This window comes from Nyctibius grandis, chromosome 15, assembly GCF_013368605.1.
Source record: "Nyctibius grandis isolate bNycGra1 chromosome 15, bNycGra1.pri, whole genome shotgun sequence".
Taxonomy (NCBI): Eukaryota; Metazoa; Chordata; class Aves; order Nyctibiiformes; family Nyctibiidae; genus Nyctibius; species Nyctibius grandis.
This window is the reverse complement of record NC_090672.1, coordinates 3,879,826-3,907,494: the sequence shown is the minus strand read 5'-3', so window position 1 is coordinate 3,907,494 and position 27,669 is coordinate 3,879,826. Positions and strand designations below refer to the sequence as shown.

General features: G+C 46.4%; 1 protein-coding gene across 1 annotated transcript; it reads left to right on the top strand.

Moving 5' to 3' along the window:
- The first annotated feature begins 1,607 nt into the window (after window positions 1–1,607).
- On the top strand, window positions 1,608–26,584 carry METRNL (meteorin like, glial cell differentiation regulator). The gene is made up of 4 exons (XM_068413364.1): window positions 1,608–1,925; window positions 7,786–8,174; window positions 24,854–24,913; window positions 25,629–26,584. Exons 1-4 carry the CDS (start codon window positions 1,813–1,815, stop codon window positions 25,943–25,945), a joined length of 879 nt encoding a protein of 292 aa, XP_068269465.1. The 5' UTR covers window positions 1,608–1,812; the 3' UTR covers window positions 25,946–26,584.
- Window positions 26,585–27,669: the final 1,085 nt, after the last annotated feature.

Here is a 27,669-nt window from a genome sequence, read left to right as displayed (position 1 = left end):
TTTGTTTTATCAAATGCGGAGAGTTAGAATATTGCAAAGGAAATCAGATACAGTAAGTTGGGGGGCATGCAGAGGGTTGCACATATAAACACACCGAGGAATAAAGCAATACGGTGTTTTCTCTGTGTGCTTTTCTTTCCATTATGAGGGAAGGAAGCAAAACATTCTAACAAAACCTCCATCTAAAGAAATAATCAAGGCACTGAGCTCTAAAGCCCGTGTCACTGCACATGACCAGGAGAATAAGGCATTTTGCATTATTGCATGTTGTCATCACTTTGCTCAGTGTTGTCCCTGCATGCTAATTACATGTTTACATGCATTGCATCATTTGACATAATTACTGTAATTATGTTAATACTTCATAATCAACAGAACAGTACCTGTAATTTTCCAAACAAAAACGACATGAAAAGCTAAACCCACAAATGGAAGGGGATCCACTGCAAAGGATTTACTCCTCGGTGCAGAAGCAGGAGGGAAGCACTCAGAACTGGAATATCCTGGTTTAACCATCAGATCCTCCCAGACAGTGCGGGGGCACTTTGCAACAAGGTGTTTTAAAAGGTACTAACGAGGGTAACACACCAAACTGTGAACAGGGTGTAAATGTTTAATGCTCATCTGTGAACTCTCACCTAGAAAAATCTGTGCAGTGCCCTTAACAAAGCTGCATGACAGACACTTGAAAGAACATCAGGAGACTAAGAAAGCCAGTGATCTGGAAATATTTTAACCCCTCTCCTATCTGTGGATGTACAATATCCATCTTGACCCCCTTGTAGCTTTTCTGAAAGAAATATGTGGCGCCTGGCATACCGGAGCACAGTCTGTGTGCAGCTGGATTCCCCCCTCCCCACCTATATTTTTTTCCCCTGTTTATCTTGGCCTGGGATAGTTTGCTTTTTGGGCTGCTTCACCCCCTGTGCTTCCCTCACATCCTGGAAGGCTTTTCTTTGCCTCTGGTTTTTCACAGAAGGGTCTCTGCCACTAAGGGTTAAGTATCCAAAGTCAACTATGGGATAAACAGGGACATTAAACAAGACAAGGAGTTACCCAGAGTGGTCATTAAGTGCTGGAGAGTTTTACAAATAAGATCGAGTCCCAAGTGCTTCCCTGGTAAGTGGAGACACAAGAAGGTTCTGGCAAAATTATCAGCCCCCATCCCTTCAGGAATCGTGCCCAGGTGGGGATGATCCTGCTGTGGGCAGAGTCACCCGGTGCAGCGAGGGGCACTGCTGGCACCCAGGGCAGAAGGAGGTGCCCAGTGAGTGCCTTCCCCGGCCAAACGAAACCCTTTGATCCCACCGGGCTCTCTGGGCACCACCCCTTCTTCCCCGGGCAGCCCGGGGCAGGGGACCAGGCAGGGCAGGAGCGGGCACCCTGCAGCGGCCGCAGGGCTCTCGCCGCCGGCCAGGGCACCTGCAAGGAGGCCGGGGAGGCAGCGGCAGCGTCCCGGGCCGTGCCCGGGGGCAGCGGTAGTTCCCGATCCGGCGCCGCGTTTTGCTCACGCAGCAAGTGCCGGCCCCCCCGGAGGAAGGAGGGAGGGAAGGGGGAGAAGGAGGAGCCGGCTCTTGCGGGCGGCTCGGGGAGGCAGGGCCGCTCCCCGCCCCTCAGCTGGGAGCCCGCAGTGAGCTGGTGCAAACTTCAGAGCCAGAGCCGGAGCGGCGCAGCGCGGAGCCGGGCATGGGGTAGCCGCTCCGCCCTGCTGCGCTCCCCACCATGTAGGGGAGCCCTCGGGCGCTGCGCGCATCGCTCCGCCTTGCACCGCATTCGCACCGGGCCGGGGGGTCGCGGCGGTGGGGGGGGACCATGCGGAGCGCCCCGGCCGCCGGGCTCCTGCCGCTGCTCCTGGGGCTGCGGCTGCTCCTGGGCGGCGGCGCCGAGGCTCAGTACTCCAGCGACCTGTGCAACTGGAAGGGGAGGTGAGGCGAGACCCCGCCAGGCTGGGGGTGTGTGGGGAGCGGGGGGTACGCGGGAGCTGCCGCGTCCATCCCCGCCCCGTCGGGGGAAGAAGTTGGTACCGAAAACAAAAGGGAGAGCCCTCCCGCTGCGGAGCGGCGCAGGGCGCTGCGATGCCCGGCCGGGGCTCGGGGGAGGGGGGGCTGCGGGGCGGCTCTGCCTCCCTCCCCCGCGGGCAGCCGGCCCCTCTCGGCGGGCTCGCTGCGAAGAGACGCGGGGCAGCGACCCCCGGAGCCGGGGAGGGATGGAGGGGCCAGGGCGGGCTGGGCTCCCCTCTGCCCGTCAGCGCGGCTCGGGGGGCTGGGAGGAGGAGGAGGAGGGCGGTGCCATGTCCGCACGGAGAAGTTTCTCCCCACGACCATCTTCCCCGCGGCCCCCGGCGCTCTGCGGAGGCGGCAGCGCCCGGAGAACCAGCGGGACCGGGCAGGCTGCGGCCGCGCCGCGCTCGGGGCAGCCCCCGGTGTCAGCCCCGGCTCCTCCCGCCGCCGCGGCCCTCGGGGACCGGCCCCGGGATGCGGTGCACCTGCGGGGCGCCCCCGCCGCGGCCAGGGCGGCCCGCCCTGCCCTGCCCTGCCCCGCTCCGGGAGCGTTCCGGCGCTCAGCCCCGCCGCTGTCCCCGGAGTCACCCCCTGCTCCCGGGAAGCCATCCCGCCCTCCGGCCCGCCGAGGTGATGAGGATGATGAGCCCTGGGAGCAGGGGCTGGCACAGCGGCCTCGCTCCTCTTGTATTCTAATTACGCTGGTTCGGAAAGCTCTCCAGTTCTCAAGTGTTTATCTCCCAAATTATCTTTCCTTTAATTGCTTGTAATAAGTTTAACGCGTGTGGTTGGGTCTGTGACCTCCTCCACCGTTCATAGTTTTAAAAAGCCACTCTGCTAGCGAGCAAGTGTTGCTGGGTCAGGCTTTCTGTACTTGGAGAGTGAAATGTTTTGACTCTTCTGCTCAGATCTGACTTTCTTTAAAATAAAAGTTTGGCCAGCTTGTTTCAGTAGGGTGTTTTGGAGTAGGGAGGATTCAAAGTGGGGAAACAGCTGGATTGACTTTCAACATAATAATTTCTTAATCTGTTACTGTCTGAAACATGCAGATACTTGGTATTTACTTTTTTCTGAACTTTTTCTGACTCTTGACAATTGCTGCGTAGTTAATCCCAGTGAATCCACTTGAAGGCGAGTGTTTGATAGGGACCAAAAACCTGTTAGTTCTGTGGCAAACTCCTAATTGTATCATTTTGCTTTACCAACCTCCCTCTGCCCCCAAAGTGGTACCTGCTTTCATCCCTGAGCATCCTAGCTGCTTGTACTTACCTGCACCTTACCACATGGTGCCACAGGGTGTTTTTTAAAAGATGGATGACAAACCCCTGTAATCTTGTCCTGTTTGGTTCTTATTTTTGTCCTGTTTTCTTAGAGCAAGCAGTGACCACCCATGTCACCAAGCAGGGCTAGAATAAGCAATGCCTTGAATATCAGCTAAGGGGGTGATGCTTGGTGGGGGGAGGAAAATGAAACATCATTTCCTGTAACTGAGTTTGGGGTGAACTGGTGACGCTAGCTTGGACTTACTCGCCTGTTGTTGTTCTGGTGAGCCAAAGTGGTGACAGCTTCATGATGATGCTGTTGGAGGGACCGGGAAGAGCGAGCTGCCTTCTTGCATGCACAGTGCAGTCTGGGTGGTTTCAGTTGTGTGAGAGAGTCCCGGAGTCCAGGTGGACAGGAGTCTTGGGAGGGGATAACATAAACCAGGCTGTCTTTTGGCCTTGCTGGTAGCAAACAGGTGTCTTCAGAAATGCTGGCAGTCCTAAGGCCATTAAATATCATCTGCTTTGTCCTGAAAGACCAGCAGTTAAGAAGGAAGGAAATGTGATTTCATGTACCAGTAAATACCATCTAATTAAATATTTCAGTGTGGACTAATAGCTAGATGGGTCAGAAAGGATTTTTTTATGTGGAATATAATGTTTTGAAGTCATGTGATGTTTTTTACCTTTACTGTTTGAAAAATTTATGAACTTGAATGCCAAAACATAATCTTTCTTCCCACAGTGAAGTTCTAGGTTGTCTTGTGCTGGCAGATTTGACAGTCTAGTCATCTCCTATGCTAAACCTGAAGGTGTTTTCTCACCTTTATATATGTGTCTATATTAAAAGCAACAACCTTACAAGCAGAATATTCTGGGTATTAATTTTTTTTCCTATTAGCTTGTGGAGAAGTGACGAGCTTATATCCCTGAGTAGTATGAAGAGCTTCACTAGGATTCCTGTAGGTATCCCTCAGGCTTCCAGGCAAATCTGATGCAATGCACAGCTTGACACCTGCAATTTAAGTACACTCAATAGGCCATAGCAGCATCTTAATAAAGAGCTTGGCAGAGAGCTTCCAGGAAAGCTTTGTCCAGAAGAAAGCAGAAACTTCACTATGGTGTGTGTCTGGTTATTACTCTTGCTGTAACTTCAGGTTTTCGTACTGCAATGACCTCTCGATGCTTTGGGCAAAAGCGCTTCAGTGACATGCTGAGAACATGCTAGTCTGGCGTTTTTGACTGTAGGCTGTAGGAGCAAGAATTCAGCTCTGATGTGGCTGCTTACATCCATCAGTCTTGCCCTCTGCACCAGTGGATGCTGTGGGGAAGTCTCAATGCTGTCTACCTTGTCATCCCTAATTAGATACCCCAAATTAGGAGAGAAAGTTCCCTGGGTTCGCTGAGGGGTGCTGGGAGGACATGGGTGCTTCTAAGGCTCTGCAGAGCATCTGTGATAAAGTAAATATGAAGTAGATAGTGTGATTATTCCTCCTGCTCCCGTTTTCTTTAAATGACACTTGCTGCATGTTGCAGCATAACAGCTTACTGCACTGATGCAGTAATAGATCTTTCAGGGCAGACAGAGGGGGATGGCTGAAACCAGAAAGGGAGAAGAGTGAGGTGACAAATGCCGTGATTCAGGGTGTCCTCATGGATTGGCATGAGGAAGTAGTACTTGCTGTAGCAGTAAGTCCCAATAAACAGCACAGATTTGAAAGGGAGGGTGGATGGCTCATCCGTCACTGTAACCATGAAACAGCTGCCCTGTCTCCTTGCCATATCCTTAAAAAAACAAAAACAAAACTCAAATGAGATTGGGGAAAAAAAAAGGCTCCCTGGACTTCCATTATTTTATGGACATGGTGTGTCTGATGACTGGCTGGTTGGAACTAAAGATGATGTTAAGTGATCTCTCAATGTGGTGACATGTCATTTTGACAGAAAGCAAAGTGACAGGTTTTACTGGATGCTGGTGGTTGCTGTTAAGTAATGCGAGCGTGTATTTTGAAATCTGCCTAACTTTTGAGTCATCCTTTATTATAAGGCTTAATACGTACAGGTACTTGTGCTTGATGTATCTGTCTAATGGCATCACTCTTGCCTGTGGGATATAATTGGCTTTCAGAAGATAATTTCAGAGTCCACCCTGTTTTTTGTTTGAACAGCATGAACGTTTGAACAAAATGAATGTTAAGGCTTTTTTCCTCTGGCAGAAATTCGCTGCCTCAGTATTGTTGGGATCACTTGCAACAGCAGTTTCACTGCATGAGTTCAGAGTTTTGCCCCTGGTATCTTCCTTCTGTTTAAACACTCAAGCTTCAGGGTGGAATTTGCCGGTATAAGTCCTGCAAAACCTTTGCAGCTTGTTTTGATGTCTTGAGTAGGAACAAGTGATGTGAGAGAGTGGTTTTTTGCTCCTTTGCTGAGGGATAAGCTTTACACTCTTTAATTTTACTTACTCACTGCTTGCACATAAACAGACTTCTGTGTTTTCTGTTGAGTGGCATCATGCGCATGCTGTGGTGAAAAGTGAGTTTGTGGACCAGATGTGGATTTACAGTCAACTTGAAATATCCCATTGAAAGTTAAGTTTCCTGCATGTGCTAAGTACTACTGAATTTGAGGGCAAGAGACTAAAGGTCAAAAACTCGTCCTTCTTTTCTCCTCATCTGTGTTCTTGATGTGGCTTTCAAGATTATTCAAAAGCACATGTTTGCAGGCACTATTGTTATTAAATATGACTTTTTTTTTTCTGAGCTTCCTCATGTAACCTCTATCAAGTGGGTCACACTGACACTCACCATAATGAGTCACGTCAACAGTAAATGCAAACCATATGGAGTTTTTTTCCCTTCTTTTACACATGGCTTCTTTTTACTTTCTAAATGCTGGCTTGAATTTAAACCCTGTTCAGCACCTGAATATATCTTTGCGATGGAGAACTGTATATTTGGAGGTTTCTGTTGAGAAACTAGAGCTTGATGTCGTTACTTGCACTAAACTAAAATATGTTCTTTGCCACAGATTTCCTGTGTAACGTCAGACAAGTCACTTAATCCCTTTAAATTTTTTTTTCCTGTCTTGGTTCATCTGCCTGCAAGTGGGAATGTTGTACAACTTCCCTAAAGTACTGCAAAGCAGACCCGTGAGCTGTGTCAAAGGGTCTCATTTTGGGTGGTGCTCTACAGGCACAGACTAAAAAAAGATGCTTACATTTGGGAACTAGGTACACAAAGCACAGGAGGAGAAACAAGCTCGGTGGTGATTTGCTCATAGTTGCATAATAGGTTTGTAACAGGACAGGGACAGGGACCAAAGGATTTTTGCCTAATGGTCCAAATACTGTAATCAATAAACCAGGCTTCCCACAACTTTTTCCTTTAACTGAAGTGCCTACAGCATTCAGTGTCCTGTTAGTGCTTTGAGTCTGGGTAAAGAACCTGAGGGGTTGGTCCAGCATCAGTGACAGGCAGCAAGGGATGGTTAGAGCTGTCCTCAGTTGAGGCTGTGGGCAAGCAAGTCATGAGGATTTACTAGTCATCCTGCTTAAGCATGGCGGTTTGCTCTGCTCTCGCTGGCAGCTGTCCCTGGGATCCCCTTTTGCTCTCCTGTCCCATCTCTGTGATCACCAGCCCTCAAAATGGCTGTTGGGGTGTTAATTTTTTGCCATGGTGCTGAGTAAGGACACAGGACCGACGGTGACCCTGTGCCCCAGCAATAGTAGCTGGCCATGTGTTCTCTTTTTTGCTGAACATCCGTAGCTGTGTGTCTGCTCGTAGCCCATCAGAGCTGGGCAGTAAAATGATAAGCTAAGCTTAAACCTCATATTGGCGAGAAGTAGGGGAACATGGTACATGTACCGAAGCAAGCAGCATAGTTCAGTGCTTCCCCAGCTATGACTGGGGAGTGTAGTGTCTTCTCTCCTCTCCCTAGCTCCCAGTTTGGAGATTGGGGCTGCCCAGCTGGGGCAGAGGGTATCAGTAGCACCTGGAGCATCCTTTTGCTCCAGTTCACAGGGTGAGCTTGGCATCCCTCCCAGTTTCAGATCCATTGGGAATATAGACTTGGAAGGGGAACAAAGTACTCAGAAAAAGGTGGAGTCCGATCTGTGAGGCTGGAGAACGTGCTGGTTTAAGCCACCAGGAAGGGAGTTCAAGCGTACGTGTTTTACTTAGTACGCGCCAGGTCATTCGCCACAGCTCAGCTGATGGGCAGTAACTGAGGCTGTAGTAACTTAATTGCTTTGATCATGTGCTTATATCCTATTTAATTTTGAAGTCAATTACTAGTGGTTTGACTTTTTCTTTTGGGAGGTGGTTTAAAGCTGTCCTGTAATATTAAGGTTGCAGCCTTGCAAGAGACAAGCCCTTCTGACCGCTGCTGAGCTGGATGGGCTAATGCTCAGTACTGTCATAGGTTTCCTGAGTTTGTTGATGTGGGTCTTTGAAGGTTTGAGGTTATGACAGTCACGTTACTAGCTCTGTCATTTCTCTTAACTTTCTCTTTCTTTCTTCCCCCAGTGGCTTAACTCATGAGTCTCACAAGAAGGATGTTGAACAGGTCTACCTCCGCTGTTCCGAAGGGTCAATAGAGTGGATGTATCCCACGGGAGCGCTCATAGTCAACCTGCGACCCAATACTTCACCTGCCTCTTACAAACATTTGACTGTTTGCATAAAGCCTTTCAAGGACTCTGCAGGAGCAAATATTTATTTGGAAAAAACTGGAGAACTGAAACTCTTGGTCCGAGATGGAGATCGCAGCCCCAGTAAAGTATATTGCTTTGGCTATGATCAGGGGGGCCTGTTTATTGAGGCCACTCCTCAGCAGGACATTAGCAGGAAGATTACAGGCTTCCAGTACGAACTGATGAACAAGGGGGTAGCATCTGATTTGCACACAGTTTCTGGTGAGTTCTGGGATATTGGTCATATTTTCACGTACTGTATTGGATGCATAACAGATGGCAGAGTGAGTGAGTGGGAAAGTGGTCGGGTCTGAATTTCATGTGCTTTTAAGGACATGTTTTATAAACAGGCTATTGCGGAAGAATTGATTTTTTTTTTCTGGTGTTTTTGTTGTTGTTTTTTGGAAGCTGGTAGCATAGGCTGAATTCCAAATGATTTGTTAAGGGCTACATTGTGAACGATTCTCCCCTTGCAGGCGTGGGGTGAATCACAGGAGCTGGCTTTACCCTACAGTGAACTCCAGCGTGAACTGGGCTTCCGAGCCTTGCTCTAACACTTTTCTAACTACTTTTTTACTCAGTTCTTAAGACCCTGCTGCATGTTTTGAATAATAAACATTTAAACAAGGAGGAACTCCTTTTCCATGTTTTTTTTTCTCCTCTGAAACTACTGCTACTTGCTGACCTAATTATTGCGTGGTTTTTTTTTTTTTTAAATCAAGGAAAATGGTGTGTTCCTTCCTCAGCTCTGCCCGTTACACTCTCTTGAGCATTACTTGTGCATTACATGGCAGAGCTCTTCAACACCAGGACATTACTTTTACAGTGCCGGTGTTGTCTTCTCAACCGTTATGAAAAGCAAGTTTTGTAGGGAGGAGTTTTATACCAACAAAAAGCTCATAGGAAGGGGGAGTGGATAAACTGAAAGAGCTTACAAGGCTGTAAAGTCTGATACTAAATAGCAAGCTAAATACCATTTGGGAACAATAGCTCTAGGTGTCACCTAATTATGCTGAGAAGTAGAAAAACTAGCATTTGTGGAGGATGACAGGGGGGAAGGGGAAATTCTCTTTAGATCTGCGGTATCTGATTCATACATCATGTCCATTCAGAATTGCCTCTAGCTTTTATCCCAGAAACCACGGAGGGAAGATTTCCAGAATAGCCTGAGGAATAGCAGATCTAGGGTAATTTGTCCCAAATGACTAGGGAGGTTTCAAGGTTTAGGTATTTTGAGTGGGGAGCTGTAGGGGCAACCAGATTTCTCTTTTGAAATGGTAGGGAGTGAAGGCAGGCCTGTAGCAGGGGAGAATTGTCCTCACAGCACACTTGAGATGACTCGGCCCAGGGTAAACCAGGGTAAAGTGAGCCTAAGACGCCGTACGTAGGCTGTCTAGATTCTGTGGTAGTGATGCCACATGCTTTGCCTGAGATGCTGCTTGATAAGCAGTGGGGTGGCTAATTAAACTGCAGCTTTATCTTCTAGGCATTGCGTCCCTCGTTTGGGATAAGTGATTGCAGAACTTGAGTACCATCCTTTCTCCTCCCCTGGCTCCCTTCCACAACAGGACTCTGGATTTGTATGTTTGTATATTTATGCTTATTCGCCGCCCTGGTAGCGTTTAGATGTTGGCACACCAATTCAGATGTGGCTTTTTTTTTTTTTTTGTACAGATCTTGGACTGAGATGAACAGTTCTTAACTCAGCAAGACTCGAGTTGGCTGAGGGCTAATGCAGTAACCCCAATAACTGATAGATGGCGTGTTTGCCATTGAAACAAAAAAAAACATAACCACAAATATTCACATATTCAAGTTGCCGTCTTTACTTTTGCCGTGTATGCAACTTGTAGCTTAATATCGAGTCTCTGCTTCTACATGTTACAAGTGCTGCAGAAGAAGTAGGGTGTCTGCTGCAGAGCTGTTTTCCCAGTAAGATCATTTCTGCAAAGATGAATACGCTGCGCAGAATGTTAGCTATGTAGTAAAATTCCATTGCAGAAGACATTAAATACATTGTTTAATCAGTTATTTGGAGAATGTTCCCAGATTCAGTGCTGCTTTCTTTGACGGGCTGTGAGGATGGAGACACAGGCAGGCTAGTGATAAGTCACTTAAACTTACCAAGAAAAGTCCTATACTTTTTCTTTTTTTTAAAAAAAAAGTTGAAATTGCTTTTGCATATAGTAAAATAATGTATGAGAAATACTGCTCATCGCTGCTGGTTTTAGTTTGCATATAGACGTGGTTTCTCCCAAGCTTTGCTAAAATCAGGAGGACTCGCTGCTGGCACACTTACCAGCACAAGCCGGCACAAACTGCTGTGTTTTTTGAACAGAGTGCTCTTCGTTCCACATAAAATCTTAGAGATTTTTAAAGCTGATGGAAGTTTTCTTCAGAGACTTTCAGAAGTCAAACTGAGGACTGCATCCAATTACAGCCTTCCTCTTTGATAGGCATATTAAATCACTTTTTCTATGACTGCTGTAGTTTCAGCTGTGACAGACACTGGTTGAGTTTCAGTGCTGTCTTATAAAACAATGTGGTAGGCTATCTGCTTCACGCTCCAAGTGTCTTGTTTGGACAGAAGAAGCTTTTTAATAGTTCATCAGCAGAGCCTTCAGGGCAAACTAGAGATCTCTATTGTATTTTGAATTATTTCTCTTGCCTTTTTTTGGATCCCCAGACTCTGGGGAGGGGCGGTGGGGGGTGAAAACATGATGAAAATGCCATACATGACTCTTTCCACTACTCAGTCAGATGAGCACTTTTATTCTCCTATAAATATCTATATGTCTGGGGAAACTGCCAAATAGCTGCCTTGTGTGGCTTCTATAGAGCAATATATTTGGGGCTCCTTGTAGTTTGTGGACCTCTTTTCTTCTGGAGCTGCTGCTAGTTTTTCTGTGAAACCTCCAAATAAACGCCCTTCACTGAGCTGTTCCTTGGGAGGGGAAGTTTACAATCAATTGACTGAAATCATTGGTGACTTCTTCATCGGAGAGGAGGCTGAAGCCAGAGGCAAGTGCTGACCTTAAAGGAGCTGAAAACAGAATTTAAGGTTCTGCATTTCTCTTTAAGGATATTTCTGTCCCTCGGTCACAAACGTGGCTTGTGGTGTTTTTTGGCTGTTGCATGCTGGAAAAACGAGCCTCCTCGTCTCTTAGTTGCAGTTTGACGGAGTTCAGCAGAGCTGGCAGGACGTGTGAAGAGATGACAAAGGCGTGAGATGCTGCTGCAGATGGGGGCCGAGATGTGCTGGCAGGGCTGGGCAGAGGAGGCTTGCGCATTTCCTGGCCTTGCTTAGCTCTGCAGTGATGGCGAGGGACCGAAAGTCACAAATATCGCACGGTTTTCTTACAGCTACGGAGTGGGGGAGATGGCTGTCATAAAAGACCCAGGTGTGGGGCTCAGTAATCCAGCCCTTTCCTTGTGCAATAACTACTCGCTAACAACTTCTCTCTCGACTTTCCCTAAATGGTGTGTTTGTTTCCTGGTGATAATTATTGTACTCTGCCCTTGAGTTTACTCTCTCTTCCTAACCTGGCATCCCAGCTCTGATTAAAGAGTATAAGTCATCTGTTTAATACTTTAATGACCTGTTGTGTCCTTAGAGTCCTGACATTGCAGGGTGCATCAACAAATCAGCAACGCTTGGCAGGGTGCCTGTGGTTTAATTAGAAAGCCTCAAGTTTTATTAGTTTACAGTCATTCTTTCCCACTTAATCAGAGTCTAGCAAATAATTCAGTAGAAAACGTACACAGGTTCTGAATTGGCCTTTCCCTTTTCTCGGGAAGGTTGAATGACACAGTGCAGTCTTACAATTTTCCAGATTTTGGCGGTTTAACCCTTTTCTTGGCTCTGAATCTGCCTTATCACGTTCTCTTAAGGCTTCCCTAACTGTGGGAAGTATTTGTCGTATGCTGATATGTTTTAGTTGAGATTGCTGAAATTTGCTATGGGGTGGGTTTTACTCTGATAGTAACCAGCAAAGAAGCATTTCTGGGGCCTGTAGTTTCTTAAGCTGGGAAGAGGAGCGAAGGCAAGCACGTTGTGTGAGTGAATAGTCCCTAAGAAGAGTCACCTTGACAATTCAGACATCTTGATGAGTGCGTTCTCCTCTTGCTACCCAAAGTGATGGGTGACTGAAAGTGCTTTTGATTTCAGATTAGGTTTTGGATTGGGCCCCTATGTAATTCTCATCCATGCTAATGGTCCATTAACTTTGGTTCATGCTTGCAGTAAGGCTCTGAAGCCTTGGTGTTTGCCCAACTGAAGAACTGAGGTGTTGTGACATTTTGGCCCGAGGCCATTTGAGAAGCAGCAGAACGTGTTTAGGTTGCTGAATTCTGTTGATTCTAATCTTTTCTGCTTGTGCTGGAAGAAAAAGTAGTTTGGGTCTCTGCTCCACTGCCTATACCAGTAAGTAGATGGAGGTTTTGGCAAAATGTTGCTTGGCCCTATAGTTCCTAGAAGTTTTCTGCATGTGACGACCCACACGAGCTCCTCGGCTATAGTGGAGCATGTGCCTGGTCTAGGTCTGCCTTGCACCACATCAAGCTGCTTGGATTAAACTCCTATGAAAAGTGTGAAGATCCCTTGAGAGTCATTTGCTTTTTAAGTTCTTCAGTTTCTGCTCAACTAGTCTGAAACAAGAATCTGTAGGTTTCACCAAATGTTTTGGAGAAGAATGTCAATCCTCTTCCTCCCCTCCCATCAAATGACCTTTATTTTGTTACCTAAAGTCTGTGTTTCAAGAGTGTCACATCCAAGCTCTGGATCCAGCTTTATGTAAGCTGTGCAGTTTGCTTTTCCCATTGTACGCTCCTGGGGATGTCTGTAATTTGTTGTTAGAGCTCAGGAGGTAAATTGAAAGCACTTTCATTTCCCACCCACTTTTGTGTAGTAAAGAAGTCAAACTTTAACAAAAATGTCCTTTTATCTTGATAGCATCTACCCACCTAGTGCAGGTTCTAGTAACTGTTTATACATTTTCTTTATTAATGCTGGGTACCTGGCTGAGAATACTGATAGGAGGTACAACCCTCAAGTGGGTATCTGAAAAACAAATCAAAACTGGATAAATCCAGTTAACTAATTAAGAACAGTATCCAGCTATTTCCTGTACGCTGTTAATTCACTGGCCTGAGAAAACAGATTGGAAATGAAGAAAGCTCGTAAGTATTTGGGCTATGCCAGTGTTTCTACTAACAAATGGCTTTTTGAAGCACCCCTCTTAACTTTCGATCTTTCATGCAGTTTGGGTTTGGCAGAGATGGGGCACCCATCTGCCATATCTCTGCAGGTATCCTCCCAGAGTGCTGTTGTCATCGCAGCTTGTAGGCTCCCAGTCTCATGCTTTCCTCTAGTTGCTCCCAAATATCTAATTTTTTTTTAATTTCTTGGAGCCTGAATGTGCTGCTAAGCTGTGTAACCTGAAGCAGCAGATGCACCGGTGTATTTTTCACTTCTGACTGGAGTGAAAACATTCTTGCTCTTCGTCCCGGAGGCCAGTGAGCAGGAAGCTGTGGCTGGTGTGCCCGCTGCCTGCCAAGGCATTCGCAGTACGGTCCCTGCTGTGCTCATTGCCACCGTTAGCAGAAGAGGCGATGGAAAGAGGCACTTGGAACACTTAAGCTGAAAGTCCCTGCGACCTTTAGGCTTAGCACAGGTTCAGCTTGAGTCATTGTGACCATCGAGATGTTGGCACCGCGCTGCGTGGCAGGGGTGGGAGCACGGCTGGGTGCTGCAGGGTTGGCAGGGGCGTATATTCCAATACGCGCCGTGAGATGACAAAAATGGCTTGCTTTGTCTATTTTTCCCCCCTCAGTTTTCTGCACAGGATAAAACTGTCACACCTCTTGGGGTTAAGCTGTGTTAGGGGGAAAAAAAGCAAATGTGAGCAGGGCCTGGTTTGATTTGCAGAGAGGAACAGAATTGCTATCGCACTCCTCCCAGGAGGATTTGCTGGTGAAATTAATAACGAGCAGCAAAGCAAAGCCCAGGGATCTGTTCTGTAAGGCTGAGTTCATGGTGTCTGGGTGGCAGGTAAAGGAGGCTCTCCTGTGCAGCTAAAGTTATGCTGCTGTTTTATGTGTTTTTTTTTTTCCCCTCTCTAGAAGGTCAGCAGTAAGTTTTAAGAGAAAACCACCAGAAAACAGCAGTTCAAAATACACTTCAATTATTGGCCTTATAAGGGACCATTTTGCCACTCCTGCTTTAGGGTACGTTATTTTCTGAATAGTTTTTTGTGTGCTCACCCTACTTGCAGGAAGGTCTGCAGTGGCAACTGTCATATCTTGTCCCATAGTAAAGGATGAGATAACACTAGATAGAAAGAAACTTTTTACAAAAGAGTACACAGCATTCTCTAACCCTGTATGTATTTGAAAAAGCACATTTTAAGCTAGTTTTTGAGGGCATATCACTGAACTGGGTGTCATGGGCCAACATCTAAATTGATCAGGCTGGCTGCTGTGTAACAGAGCTGGAGCGGAATTAATTTTGAGGAGCCGGAAACCTGCTCTAATTATTTATGTGCCTAAAGTGGTCAGTTTTGCAGTGAATGATTGACTGGGCGGGGAGGGAGTTTGAGAGCAAAGTTTTGAGTTTCTTCCTGTGTGAGATGATTTCAAAGCGCAGCTCTGATGCTCGGGGAACGCACACACTCTTACATGTTCTTAAATCGAGCAAGGGTGATGTTTTTGTGATCTGAGCCTCAGCAAGGTAAAAAATGTCGAACTGGGAAGTCTTCACCTAAAAAAACCCCAAATTTGGAGGGACGCCCTAATTTAACCTCTCCTTCGCCCAAGCCAATGAGTTTGGCAGCAGTTTCCCCTGGCCCTGCTTGTCCTTTGATGTTGCCAGGACAGGGGTTGGTTTTGCAGTGGGCAGAGGAGGTGACAATGGAGCTGCGATGATAAATACACAGCTGCAGGGGAGAGGGGGTAAGAAAATAGCTTATTTTTGCTAGACTGGCCACGAATACCGTTAGCTTATTTCTCAACTCAGTGGGCAGTCAAAACCAATCAGCAGTCAGGTGTATTGTCCGGGCAGCTGGGGCTCCGCTTCGCTCTGACCTTTATGTATCGCGGCAGATAGGCCCACAAACAGATTTGCAATCCAACGGAGTTGCTTGGCAGTCTTTAATAACGCTCTGTGCTTGCTCTGCAAAACTGTTTAGTTTGCTAATTCCTGAGACTGTAGTTAAAGGAGGGATGGGAGGGCGGAGGAACCGCATTCCTCTTCCTGCCCCCCACCTTCCCCGAGGAATAAGAAACTCACTGAAACACGGGACGTATTTTTCTTGTGTTAGGGCCTTGATTTGCCGCGCAGAAAAATATCTTTCTCTTAATCTGTTGTAGAAGCCAGAAAATAGACACTAATATTACATGGATACTGGGAAGTGACCCTGGACCCAAAGCTGTGATGTGCTAAAACTGACCTCGAGAGGTTTAATACTGGGTCAAAAAAGCTGCTGCCGTGATATGCAGCTTTGATCCAGCATTAACTTCTGTTGCTGATTCACGTTCATCTGAGGGTTTTTTTTGTATGGGTTGTCTGGGCACCTCCTCGGGTATCTCTCTGTGCTGCTCTGGCTCCTGTATGGGATTTGGGCACTGACTCCTGCAACAGGTGTAAACTCCGGTGTTTGCCTGTGTCCTTTCTGGATCAAAGCCCTGCTGCTGGGGAACCTGTAGTGATCATTAGTGCTGGGGTGTGCACATGGAGCCTGGCCCGGCTTGCCATTGCCTTCACTCCCCCGGGATGGTTCCTGTTCTGTGATTCTGTGATTCTGTTTGTATACTTTACACCTACTTCATCTATGTATAAGTGGATGTGAGAAATTTAAGGCAACAAAAAAAAAAAGAAAGGGAAAAGTCCAGGCTTACGTAGAACCGGTGAGTGATCTTAATATGACAAAGGAATGTGTGCTGTGTAAGTAAGAAAAGGTGTATGTATCTTAAAGCTTTTCCTGTTACAAATGGAAAACCTTAAGTAACTTTTTTGGGGGTTAACTGAACAATGTTATAACATTGAACATCTCACTGAGCGAGGTGTAGCCCTTCCACAGTCTCCCTCAAGAACAGGCTGATCAAATAAACGTGATTTTAACATGAAAACTGGCCTTGTTCCTTCCGAGCTCTCCCACATACCAAAAAGAATTTGATTTCTGGAAACGGGCAGGAGAAGCACCTGTGTGGATGTGAGTGCACATGTGCTACTTTTTTTTTCCTTATTCTTTTTTTTTTTTTTTTTTAAGACTCACTTAATCTTTGATCTGTCATTACTCCACTCTCAGGGTTTAACTTTAACCAGCCACTTGTTACTTAATTCTATTCCCCTGCTCCATAGGTGGCATTAATGGACCGGACCGAAGAGGAGGGTGGTGGGGAGGGAGGGAAGGCTTTGCGTTCCTGGCCGGTGTCCAGCCTGGGAGTAGGTGCTGGCTCCAGCCTCTCCTCTCGCCCTGGCAGGGGCAGAGGGAAGCTGTGGCACCAGGGCCATGTGCCTGGCTGCACAGCTTCCCCTGGGCACGCGGGCACACACCAGCTTACTTTTTAATTTTCTGCCCTGCAAACACTGCATGACCTCTCAGCTGAGCGTTTTGTTAGCTATCAGGGAGAAAACCAAACACGGCATCAAAAATGTCTTTGTAACTGTGTTTTCCTGGATCTGATCATTGTGTGCTTTGACAAGGCTTTGGAATGACATTTTCTTTAGAAGAAAAAAAGAAATATTTTCTGTGTGAATTTTAGAGGGGATGAGCCAAGCCCTCAGTCTTTGTGGGTTTTGAGTCAGTAGAAATATTTGCTGTGGTCCAGTGCCGCTGGGCAAGAGAAGGGCAGCGTGGAGGTGCGAAGCTGCGGCTGCCTGTGCTGGAGGGCTCTGGTGGGGCAGCCAGGAGACAGGTCCTGCCCCAGCCATTCCTCTGCTGCACGGTCGGAGGAGACCGGAGAAGTCCCTCAACCATCCATAGTCACCTCTGACTTCCAGCAGCTCAGCCGTCCTCGCGCCTGCCCAGCGCTTCCCATTCCTAATCCCCTTGGGCAGCAGCGGTAGGTTCAAGGAAGGAGAGAGAGGTATTTTCTGTGAGATAAACAAATAGATATATCTTTTTATGGCTTTATATTGGTGTCTTGTGCACACAGAGCAGGAGAAGTTCTCAGCAGTTACCTTGCTGCCTGCTTTGCTCTTTGATTCCAGTTAGGAAGGGGGTGGCAGATGATTTACCAATGCTGCTTGCACACAAACGTGGACAAGTACACTTGCAGAGACACTTCTTGTTTGCTGGGCTCTCTCCTTTCCGCTGCAATTCAGACAGAAGGAATTTAACTAAAAATTTGATCTGCTAAGTAGGGCTTTTTGGACGCGATACATTGCAGGCTTGACTGTAACTGAGGATTTTTATAGTGCTGGTGATGCAATGGGTAAGTGTAGGAGCTCAGCTGGGAGTTGGCACTGATCCTGTTACCATTACGTGGCTGCCCACCCCAGCACCGAGGTTTTGCCATGGCAGCGTGGGAGCCCAAAGCCCAGCACTGCTCTTTGAACGCTGCCCTGGGATCGAGAGGGTGGAGAGGGTCGGTGTAGGGATGGAGACTGAGCTGTGCTTGTTGGCCGTGTACGGCGGGAGGGGAGGCAGAGAAGGGAGGGAGACGGTGTTTGGGACAGGCATTATTTTTTCCTGATGGAGCAATAAGCAGCCCAGAGGAGGTGGGACAGAAGGAAGTGTCTTGAAAATATGACACTTCTCATCATTTCTCCTGGGTTGATGAAAGTCATGCATGGGCCTGGAGGTAGAGTTTAATATTGTCTAATGCTGCTTGAATAAAAACTGCTCTGTGTTTTTTTTAATTTTTTTTTTTTTTTAAATTTTTTTAAACAAATGGCTGTTTGTGTTTCTAGCTGACCTTTTAGCTCATTTGTTACAATGGGTGCTGCATCTTGGAACAGCAGAAAGGCACTGACTCCGCAGTCCCACAGGATCCTTACGTGCTCTGGAGCTGCTGAGCCAAGTTTCATTTTGAAAGCTGTTGCAAATGGAGCTTGCCTAGTACCAAATCTCTTCCTCACACTGTTTACATAAATAGTCTTCTTTGGTACTTAAGGACTTTAATACCCTCTTGGAAGACATTTCTGTGAAAAGATAAATTTCTGGTTTATGGTCTTAACGTTTCTCAGAACACAGAGGTCATCACATTTCTAATGGTGAGGTTTACAGTATGCTTTTTTATTCTTTCTTTGCAGGAAGGAAGTGGTATTAACTCAATTCTCTTGGCACAATCCATGCCACAGCATATGAAAGCCTGCGTTTCATTAAGCTTATTTGCAGGTTTAAATTATTCTTGGCCAGTGTCTATATTTTCCAAGTTTCTTCTGGAAACTTGTACATATGTGCAAGTTGAACTGGATGTTAGAAACAAGCTAAGGCAAGGAACTGGAGTTGACGCTTTCTTTTCTGAAGAAGTAAAATCCCCAGTATCTTTGCTTCACGCAAAGAAGTCAGGGGAGAATGTCCATTGCAGCATCAGGATTTTGGTCCAGCTGCTGAATCACCGTCTTGTCCTGTACCAAATCTTGGCTGTGTTTGGGCTGTAGAACAAGGGAGTCTTTGAGTTTCGTGTCTTTGCTCATGATCCTTGTTCTGAGCTGCCTTTTCTGCTCAGCACAGGGGCTCAGATTAACTCCCTAGCAAATACGGGGATGAATTCTTCTGCCTCCAGAAGAGCACTAAACTGTCTCAGTATGTTCTTCACAGCATTAACCTTCTATTCATTGAAGAAGCACAATCCCTTTGGATCCCACATCCGAGGCTTACTGAGCCAAGGGGCTGGGAGTAGCGCAAGTCCAACTCTCGTGTTTGCTCCCTGACTTGGCGTTTTCCTATTGACGCGCTGCAAAAAGCGCAGTGCTTGCAGAAAGCTGTGTAATCCTATCCCATCCAAAGACAGGAAAACCTTGTAAAACAAAAGAGTGATGAGAGAGCTCCTCTGTGTGTTGTGACTGGGTGTCAGTAACTTCCAGCCCAGCTGTGGAGATGCTCAGTGTCATCTGGCCACGTTCTCTCTCTCTGCGTGGCTGCAGGTATGATGTTAAATGCAGGTGTGCTGGATGCAGCTCTGCTGGCCTGAGCTCCCACCTCGTGTGTTCATTTTACATTTGACGTGCAGATGCGTTGATGTAGTTCAGATGGTGTTTCGGTGTGGGGGTTGTGAGTGTTTTGAGGTTTGAATGTTGTTTTGGCTTGCTCAGGAAGAGCTTTCTGAGGGGGTGAGGAAAGTTGAAGGTATATCTAGAAAGGAGATGACTAGTCAAAGCCTGGTAAACCAGAGTGGTTGTCAAATTCTTGTCCACCTCCACTGCAAAGTAGCAGATCTTTTTGTTTGGGGTAAGAGCTAAGAGAGGTTTGTTTCATGGCAAAAGTGTTGCCTCTTCAGAGAGGAAGCCTAGGCAAACTTAGGAATAAATAATTACAAGGATTTATTCTACTTTTTAATTAGTTAAAGCAGGATCAGGGCAAGATTTTTTTTTTTTAATCATAGAATCATAGAATGATTTGGGTTGGAAGGGACCTAAAAGACCAGCTAGTTCCAAACCCCTGCCACAGGCAGGGACACCTTCCACCAGACCAGGTTGCTCCAAGCCCCATCCAACCTGGCCTTGAACACTGCCAGGGAGGGGGCAGCCACAGCTTCTCTGGGGAACCTGGGCCAGTGTCTCACCATCCTCACAGGAAAGAATTTCTTCCTAATATCTCATCTAATCTTTCTTTTTTCTTTTTCTTGCTCATATGATGTTTGCCCTTAAACTCTTGTCTCCCAGCTAAATCACTGATCCAGTAATCAGTTGAGACATAGTCATTTCTGCTTAGGACTCAGAAAAATGACAGAGAAATGCACCATCATTGAAAAAACCACATCTCTATTTTTATAATCTGCTCTCGGAAGTCTGTACTCCGTGTTTCCAGGAAGGAGACTCATCCTATGATGCCCTTTCTGGTACAGTTGCAATTACAGAGCTGCCAGCAAGAATTTGAAGGGTGTGGGTGGTTTTTTTTTTTTTTTTTGTTCCATATGAACTAATGCTGATGTCAGGCTGAGAGCTTTCATCCGGGAGATGGGTCTGCTGTGGCCCCACACTGGTATGGCTTGAGGTGCTGCAGTAGGCACTGGCTTAGCTTAAATCAGCCCGGTCTGCGACAAGTCCCATTTGAATGTCTTCAGCTGAGCATGAAAGAGAAAAGACTACTTGTTTTAATCAAAAGCTTTAAACCTAGAACTAACAGAAAATAATGCTCCAACCCTGCCTGTGCCTCCTCAGTAGCTTTTGATACTTAAAAGGTCTGATTGCTCTTCAAAGGATTATTCAGAAATACTAACGTGTGGGTGATGTATGCCACGGAAACTGGAAGCGCAGATAAACCAGCTCAATGTTTCCCTCCCCCGCTATCCACACCTCTACCACACTGCACGCGTGTACGAGTGTCTTAATAAAACCAAAGGGTATTCCTCGGTAAAGCGGTTTTCTGCAATTACTCTGTGTTAAACATTTTCACTTCTGCTTAAAGGGTGTCTCTCTTCCTGTGTGTGCTGCCAGAGCGGTGATGTATGTTCAGCAGAGCCTACCCAGAGATGTAGGGTGAATGGAGAAGGTCTTTTGGGCTCAGTAAGAGGAGCTTTGAGACAGTGTGTAGAGACCTGCAGCCTGGTTCATTTAGTCTTCTTGATAGCTATGAGATTGTGGAGCATGTTGAGAAGTTGCAGGACAGACAGAGGAGACTTCTAACTCATGGGTTGGAAGCTGGTGTTGGGGTAAGGTAAGGTCAGTCGGACCCCTGGGTGGCTGTTGAAACACCAACGTTTCAAAAGAAGATCAGGCCCATTCATGTGGTTTCTATGATGTCTGCAGCCAGAGCCAGCACGTCTCACTTTGAATGTGTCCTGCAGGGAGCTGTCATCCTAAACCATGATGATGGCCCTTCAAATAACCCCCATCTCCTATTTTTGGAGGATAGAAGGGTTGCGTGCAAATGTCACAAACCAAAGGAGGAAGGACTGGAGTTGTGTGTGTGTGCTGAGAGAGGACGGCAACACCTACCCACAGCTCTCGAGGCAGAGGAGACTCTTGCTAAATTGCAGCACTAGAGGTGCACTTAAATCCATCCCCAATAGCAGAGGAGATCCTTTCTAGGCAACTCAACTCCCTGGTGCTGGCTGAGGTGGGGACCTTCTGGAGCTCATGGCATCTCCTCAGGGCACGTCCCTCTCTTCCTGAGCGTTTCTGCCTCCCTGCGGAGAGGACCAGCAACGTGTTTGACAAAGCTGTTGGCCAACAAGTGCAGTCTATTGTTAGTATCGCCATGTCCTCCTCAGTAACATCAGGTTCAGAGGGCAAATCGCTCAAAGCAGCTGGGACATGACTGCTGGCTTGTGAGGAATGATGTAATTACATCTCCCTCTGCGGGGAGGTGAATAGAGAGGCCTTTGGAGGCACTGGGCTGGGGGGGTGGAGGGAGAGGGCTGCCTCAGGTTACTTCAGGTCAGGATACTGTCAAAATCCATCAAAGGCATTCCCAGGAGAGTCGGCAGCCGACATGCACAATGCAGGCTTTATGCCACCGGCAGTGGAGTTGAGTTATAGGCATCTGGGCTTTAGAGGGCTTCAATAAAACGTTGCTTTTCTCTTCTTTTTTCCACCCTTCCCCTGCTGCTGTATGAATTAAGGCTCTTAGGCTTATCGAGTTTAAAGGAATTAGAGCAGCTGACGTTGATATTGCTGTTCTTGCAAGTTCATAGACTAGCTTTTGAACGCGAGAACCTGGGCAGCCCTCAAGACGTCCCCAGGGAGTCGGGCATCAGGCAAACACAGCCGTCGTGTTTAGTAACCAGCCCCGTTTCCCCAGAAAATGAACATCTTCACCTGCTGTGCACGACTGAAGTGCTTTTTTTGATTTTCTTTTTTTTAGTCGTAAGGATGCTTCCCATTTTAGCCTGAGGTGTGTGTGATGTTTTGACCTACCGATGGAGGAAAACACCTGCTGCCAGGTCCTGGAGCGAATGAGTTCTGAACAGCAGCTAAAATCACTAATTTGCAGCATAAACACACAGATTCCTTAATGGCTGTGATTCAAAAGAAAGTTGTAGGCATTGCCGCCTCCTAGGGATTTTGTTTCTTTTATGAGACTGCATAGGAATGAAGCTTTGGTTGTAGCGAGTGAATGTTGTTTGCTTTTTAATGGTCCATTTACCTCGGCAGTAATCCTTCACGACTCGCTTTCCATCTGTGCTTGCCTACCTTGTTTTTGCCACTTGCAAGATATATTTGATACTCTGTGAATGCAGATGTGGGAGTTGCTCCACAGAAGAGGATTTCTGCTCTTCGTGTGTCTGGTACTGCAGTGATGGGTGGTGGTAAATGGCTGTTAAATGAGCTTGCATGCCACCAAACTGCTGTGAGTCAGCATGGATCTGAACGAGGTTTTAAGTAATGACCTAGTGTGAGCAATGCTGAGCACTTTTAATTTCCTTTTGCATTTAAAAAGGATGCAGGATTTTGCCTAGAGTCCGCAATTAAAATCATTTGGTTCTGTGTATACGTGGAGTTTTGTTCATTTGGTTTATTATAGTGTCAGTCTATTTAAATAGAAGGAACCACTTTTAAAGTATTTTGGTTTTCATCTTTAATGATGTTGCTTGTGTTACACTCCTTTTGAGAACAAAAATGGCTTAGTCATTTTGGTTTTTTCAATTTTCTGATGGGGTTGGACGAACTACAGAGATGTCTGGTCTAAACCAAGACTGTTTTCACTCAGACTTAAAAAGGCCGAGATGCCTTTTTATATTAGATCTTTGCAGAACGAAATCTCTGAAATCCAGTGTCTGAAATCCAGCTGTGGATTGTGAGGATGTCCATCACTTGTGCTTTGTGTTAGAGGTTCACTATGAAAATGCTGTAGGATTCACGCAGGTTTGCAGGTTACCTCCATTTGTTCGACCTAACTCAGGTCCTGATTTGGGCAGAGGGAGGCTGGGGAAGAGGGGTGTTTGCCCTGGATGAATTGGGTAGGTGCCGTGAATGAAATGGCTCCGTAGTAGGATGTTATGTGACTAATATAATTTTCTCTGTCAGATGAAACTTGGATGTTTGGTCTAGCCACTAATCAAAATCTCTTGAGTTTAAAAATTAAAAGTATCTTTAGCCTGAATTTTCTGTAGTACTCCAGTTATGTCCAGGCTTTTCCTGGCTTTGTATTTCTCATGATATTAAACAGTTTCCAGACTTTTCCAAAAAAGAGAGCTGAAATGGTATGTGGGGGAAAGAAGGGCAGTAAAGGCTGACTTGTTTCTAAAGACCCTGGAGGCATGCAGACTCGACTAAATAGAAATGCCCTGTTGATCCAGATGCTTTAACAAAACTATTTTGCCTATTCCTTGTCTCTTCTTTTTGGAGCTTTTTAACCTTCTTGAATTATTCCTTCAAATATCCCTGCCCAGAAATGTGCATTTTACATTCTCTTTAATCCTATTAAACAGCGTGTTACACTGTGTATTAATCATCTGACTGGAGCAAATCTGGTGGATTTGGTTCAATAATCCTTGTTTCTGGATCACTGCCTTTCTGGGACCTTGGAAAAAATAAGAGATTTGCCATGTCTTACGTTAAAGAATGGCTTGTGCTGTCTGACAGAACGCGGCTAATGGCTGAGTGTCGTGGGCACCGGCTATGGGTTGTTTAGACTAGTTTAAATGTACTGCTTAGTGCAATGGATAAACTTCTCCGGGAAGCGGGTGGGGGTGAGAGGAAGGGTGTGACTATTTGGGATCTGGTAACTAAGTGTTTTCAGATGTTGAGGTTCAAAAACGAAATTTTTTGGGAGGTGGTGAGGAGTAGGGTAGCTTCAGCTTGGGGTTAGATCATGGGCTGCGTGATGCAATAAGCTGTAGCTCCAGTGATTCGCCTCCTCTCCAGCGTGAGCCTTGCTTTGCTGTAGCCTTTGCCTGGACTAATCCAGCACACTTGATGGCTTTTCATTTTTCTGACTGACATGCAAGTGCCGCTTCAAGATGACAGCAAGGGAAACACACAGGCTCTGATCCTTGGGCCACCAGTGGACAGACTTAATTAGCCTCGCTGGGTAGGGCAGACCCTAATAGTAAGCAAATTCCTGAACTCAATGGGGTATTATAGAAACATCTGTACTGCAACTACAGTACCTTCTCCTCAGAAATAGCTGGCTGAGTACAAAGGGGAGCCACATTCTTGCATTGATTAGATTAGTGCAGATATCCAAATGTTTCCAGCAGTACAGGAAATGGTCTTTGTGCTGCTCGAGCTCTAACAGATACGGGCTTGAGTTTCCGCTTTGCCTCGACCCCTCAAACACATGCGCTGGGGTTTTTTTCCTCCCCTCTTTGCCTCCCCCACTCTATAACCTTCTGGATCTTTGATGTGGTGATAGACTAAATGGCTTGTGAAATAGCCCAACAACACTCTATAGAAATTGTAAGAAAGAAGCTTTGCCATCAGAGTTTAAAAGGCACATGCTCTTCAAAGCCTTTTCAAGAGCTTTGAATTAACAGCAGAACACGCTGCAAATGCACCCAGTATCAAAACGTATTTTGCATAAGTGCAGCGAGTGTGTGGGGTGTTTGCTAGATAATATATCCCAGCAGGAGTGTTAAAGCGATCCATATTCCTGCTGAAGTACAAAAATGTCACGGGGCTAGGGTTAGCCTGCATTTCTTGTAACGTTATTGATGCCTGACAGGTCTTTGGACCACTTGTCCCGGTGTCTTGTGTGTGTGTGTGTGTGTGTTCCGTTTTTGGTTAATTTAAATACCAGCTTATTTATTGACTATCTTCTAGTCCTTTGCTAACTCTGACCCTTTCTCTCCAGCTCCCTGCCGACCATGCAGTGACACAGAAGTCCTCTTGGCTGTCTGCACTAGTGATTTTGGTGAGTTACTGCTTCCCCCCTCCCTTCTCTCCCGGGTGGCTCACTGGAATGTAACGTCCATAAACAGTGATGGACACCTACTTACGGGTGGCAACTTCCACCCACAGTAAATGCGGTCTACAGGGGCTATGTGCATGGGAGAGGGATGAGAACATGGCATGAAGGACCTCAAAACCGTGTGCCCAGCTGGCACTTCCCCACAGTGGACAGAGAATGACCCAGCAACCACAATGGACATAGAAATTCAAAGACTTGGGTGCATCTAGGAGAGGCCTTTACTTGCTGCCCTAAAATGGACTGTTAGAGAAAGACCAAAAGTTTCAATAATTCTCCGTGCTTCCCATTTTAAAGGGGAAATTAATATTAGCTGGTATCTGTAATGGCTAAAGAACAGAAAGTATGTTGTCAGGGAGCGTTAAGCATGTATCTTGTTAGAAATCTTTATCGTGATGCTATTTTTCTGATGTAATTATTTCTGTGTTTAAATTTAGTATGTGGGTGCCTGTTGCTGAACAGGTTACTGTAACAAATACAAATATATGCTGGAGGTTACTGATATAAACCTAACTCTAAAAATAACAAAGGACCAAAACTGGGGCAGCTGTAGTGAAAACAGTTCTCCTTGAGCTGCCTGGTTGCACGGGGCTGAGTTTGGAGCTGGTCCTTCCAGGGAGGTTGTGGGTAACTCTTCCTTACGTCCTTTTCCTGTTTGCAGTGATCAGAGGCTCTATTCAAGATGTAACGAACGAGGCAGAAGAGCAAGAATCCATAATTCACGTCGGTGTCAACAAACTGTACAGGCAGAAGAGCAAAGTCTTTCAGCTCACGGGGGAGAGCGGGAACTGGCGAGGACAAATAAAGACCCTGCTGAAGTGTGGGGTGAAACCAGGAGACGGAGACTTCCTTTTCACGGGACGCATGCACTTTGGGGAGGCCAGGCTAGGCTGTGCCCCTCGTTTTAAAGACTTCCAAAGGATGTACAAAGAGGCAAAAGACAAAGGGCTAAACCCATGCGAAATTGGCCCCAATTGAAATCCCCTGTTTGGCTGAAGATCGCTTTTAGCGTTTGGCCGGGAATATTTCCTGGCCGTGGTGAAAACTCTGAACAAAGACGATAACTGAGAGCATGGACAGATCTGGAGTGCGGGCCCGCAGGACACGTCTGCAGCCTGCGGTGCTGTTAGACTGATGGAAGCAACAGAGGTACGAGCTCAGAAGGCTGCCACGCAAGCAAGGCTGGATTTTTAACCAATCTTGTCCTTACGAATTAAGTTATTATATTTTTTTAGTGACTTCCTTAGGAAAACAAACAAAGAAAACTCCCATGTCTTAATAAAAAACCCAAATGAAAGCCAACATGCCTTTGTATCTTTTTAATACTAATTTTTAAAAATGTCTTAAGCTGATGTAGCATTTGGTATGGCGTATTCTGTATAAAACGGCCAAGAATGAGATAGAGCACGGTAAAACATCTTAACGTTGATGCTTTGTAAAAAGCTTGGTGTACAATTCAAAGTTGTTTCTTATGACAGAAATTTATGGAGCCAAACTCGTGTGTGTGTGTGTTCTTTTTTTTTTTATTTGAGAGAATGTACTATCGCCGCCTGCAATTTTTTTGTCCAGGCTGGCGAATTCTTTCCATTCCAGAGAAATAAAGGTCCCTGGATTTGACACATGCTGTTTAAAATCTTTATTTTTTTTCTTCTCCGTAAGGCTGATCTCGGCTAGTCCAGATGTGCTCATAGATCATCTCTGGGCTGCTCACTTATTTTGTGGCTTCTCTGAGCAGAAACAGAGTTCCTGTGAGGCATTGGGAACCGCAGTGTTTTTCAAAGGGGAAGCAGGAGCTATTTTTGGAGATTTTTAGACACGTGTCCAGGCAAGGCTCTAAGTGTTCTTCTCTCTGATGCCTATGGGGTTATTTTGGGAATGGCTCCAAAGAGCAGGCTGCCCCTTCGTGTTTCGCTTGAAGCTTTTAACTGTGCTGGCTGGCAGCTCGGCGCGAGGCGGACATTCGTGCCTGCCTGCAAGTCGCAGGGCCAGGACCAGGCCACCTTGTGAAAAATAAGTGCTTTAATAAGGGTGGGCTGCTTTTGCAGGCAGTGTCCCATGGGAGGTACAGGAGCTCTCCCCCCTTGTTCAGTCCCGTCGTTCCCCATAACCTGCAATCCGTCACTTTAATGGTACCTTCCCAAGGATTTGTAACCTCTTCCCCATGTTTGTTCTTCAGCGCTTTCTGCTGCCCCAGCTTTTATTTTAGGCCATCAGGTTCTTTAAATAGAAAGCTTCTGCTTAGTGACTCTTTTTGCTTCATCCCTTGTATCTCCTTTATGTAATTGTTGTTTCTGAGGCTCGGGGAGGGCGTCTGGAGCAACTCGGAGGATGGTCTTTTCAGGTGGATGCAGGAAGTTCTGAGATGGATGGGACAGAGGTGTCCAACGAGACTTATTGGGGGTAAAAAAACAGGGTTGTACCAAAATACTGGCCTGAAGTGGGACCAAAATCCCTCTGAAAGTATTTCTGTAGACTTCTCAGCAAGATTTGTTCTGCGGGCCTGTTGGAGAAGGGGGAGGGTGTTTTTTAGCTGTGCTAAGATGATCCTAAGAGGCTCCAGGAGCCTGTGACTACTTCTGCAAAGACCTCTAAACCCCATTTAGCACCCGTCTATCTGCTGCTTTGGCCCTGGCTGCCTTCCAGCCTCCTGTAAGCAAAGCACCAAAACCAGCATCCTATTTGGTATGGTTCAAGGTTCCCTC

Excerpts from the sequence above, each read along its gene's own strand:
- METRNL (XM_068413364.1), top strand. The coding sequence starts at position 1,813 with ATGCGGAGCGCCCCGGCCGCCGGGCTCCTGCCGCTGCTCCTGGGGCTG. Across the intron at positions 1,926-7,785 it reads CTGTGCAACTGGAAGGGGAG|TGGCTTAACTCATGAGTCTC; the intron begins GTGAGGCGAGAC and ends TTCTTCCCCCAG. Across the intron at positions 8,175-24,853 it reads TGATTTGCACACAGTTTCTG|CTCCCTGCCGACCATGCAGT; the intron begins GTGAGTTCTGGG and ends CTTTCTCTCCAG.